This window comes from Armigeres subalbatus, chromosome 3 (assembly GCF_024139115.2).
Source record: "Armigeres subalbatus isolate Guangzhou_Male chromosome 3, GZ_Asu_2, whole genome shotgun sequence".
In the NCBI taxonomy this organism is placed as follows: domain Eukaryota; kingdom Metazoa; phylum Arthropoda; class Insecta; order Diptera; family Culicidae; genus Armigeres; species Armigeres subalbatus.
In genome coordinates, this window is record NC_085141.1 from 333,110,498 (window position 1) to 333,112,337 (window position 1,840).

Here is a 1,840-nt window from a genome sequence, read left to right on the forward strand (position 1 = left end):
GCTTTCATAGCTGGTAAAATGATTGGTCAGGTGGAGAATAATCCTTCAATAGCTACGATACTGCAATTACGTATGGATTATGATAAAATAATGAATACGAACGATGACACGTGTTTCGTTCACACCTGTTTCAAACAGCGCCAATTGGGAAGCGTGAAAAGTATGGCATTTGAAAGATATTTTTGAAGAATATTTCAATTTCATCTTCGGTCTTAATACTTAGCGATGTTGGCATCTGTCGGATCATCGGATTTACCTGAAAAGAGAGATTGCGGAATCGAGATAAGTATTGATCGCAACCAATATCAAAACAGAACAAATAATTTATACAAATTATATGCAAATCAATCGAAAATCATTAAATGCTTTATCAATACGCTTTTACATAATCAACAGCCTTCCATGAACGAGGCCCTGACCTCCGACCACGCTACACAGAAATCAGTGACCAAATTGCCGCTCTCTGCTAAAATGTAGCGAAATTTACACAGCCACAATAATTTTAATGAATTTACTATGCATGTCTTGTCTATGTCGATTCTTTGCGAGACAAATGTGTATGGAAATTAAACACAATTTAGTTATAGAGGACAGAAACAACTTATGAATTACATTATCATGTTTTCTTTCTTTATTTAACTTTATGATTAGAAATAATAATAAACGTAGATGTACGTAATCACTCTCACTGTAGCTACAGCAGTGGCACCCGCGCCTGCTGCTGCTGTTGTTACATCAAACACAATCCCAAACGGAATATGCTCTCTAAGCTTCGGACTTCTTGCTTCGAAGAACTTCAGACGCATCACGAGGCACTCCACCGCAATCCGTTCCGCCCGGACACATTTATCGTCGATACATTCCGCCTGCACCTTCGCCACGCATTGGGTCACATTGGCGCGCCACTCCTGCTCTTGGGGACCGTACCCACCGCATTGCACCGACAATCGCCCGAGATCTGGCCCGCCCCGGTCGGTGTACAGACCCTGTCGCATCAGCAGACACCGCAGCAAGCAGGCACCTTCCGGTATGCTCTGCATCCCATTTCGCACCACTTGGGTCAATTTGTGCGACACGCCTAGCATGGCCGCACATTCGGACAGAATTCGAACCTGCTGAACATCGGTGAACGGAACATAGCGTGGCGTAGCCACATCCAGTCGGCCGTAGTTGCTGCGATAGCAGTTCACTGAAGCATCCGCCAACTTGCAGCTATTTCTGCTCGGAACTGTAGCGATGACCTGCTTCACGCACTGGCTGGTGCGATTGTGTGCGCCGGGATCCTTCGGATCCAGAGTGTAGAACCGCCCGACCGTTTCCGATAGCCGTCCGGCTGTATCGTTCCAGATGCGGTTCACCAACGCCACACAGCGGGTGCCGCAGTCTTGCCGCACAGCATCGGCCGGAAGGTAGAGATTACATTCGGCCGCTGACGATTGGATACTTTTGAAGTTGCCACCATGCTGACCGATGCCGGAAACTGTGCAAAGGGCGCCAATGGCTGCGCAGATCGCGGTAACTAACGGCGCATGCGCTTGCATGGCTACTGATTTTTGCATGTTTACTTGTCGCACCGTTTAAATAGATTTATTTGAACTTTGTTCGAGTCAGACATGGATTACATAAGAATGAAAGCCGACTGAAGCACGCTTCAAAAGGAAGATAGCATTTTGGACTGACCCTGCTTTTACTGCATCGTTTATGTTATTTTTGTTAGCACATATTTGTATATCAACCTATTGTAAATAAGTTGTAACAAATAAATAAGCCCACACGGATAAAATGAAAAAAAGCTAATTAGCTTACTATTTAATCCTTCTAAAGCTTTTACAAAATATAA

The 1,840-nt window shown here is 44.7% G+C and overlaps 1 protein-coding gene across 1 annotated transcript; it reads right to left on the reverse strand.

The window, feature by feature from the left end:
• Positions 1-647: 647 nt before the first annotated feature.
• On the reverse strand, positions 648-1,559 carry LOC134222738 (general odorant-binding protein 45-like). Its single transcript, XM_062701902.1, has one exon. It carries the CDS (start codon positions 1,557-1,559, stop codon positions 648-650), a length of 912 nt encoding a protein of 303 aa, XP_062557886.1.
• Between the last annotated feature and the right edge of the window lie 281 nt (positions 1,560-1,840).

Coding starts and splice junctions, on each gene's coding strand:
- LOC134222738 (XM_062701902.1), bottom strand. CDS start 1,559: ATGCAAAAATCAGTAGCCATGCAAGCGCATGCGCCGTTAGTTACCGCG.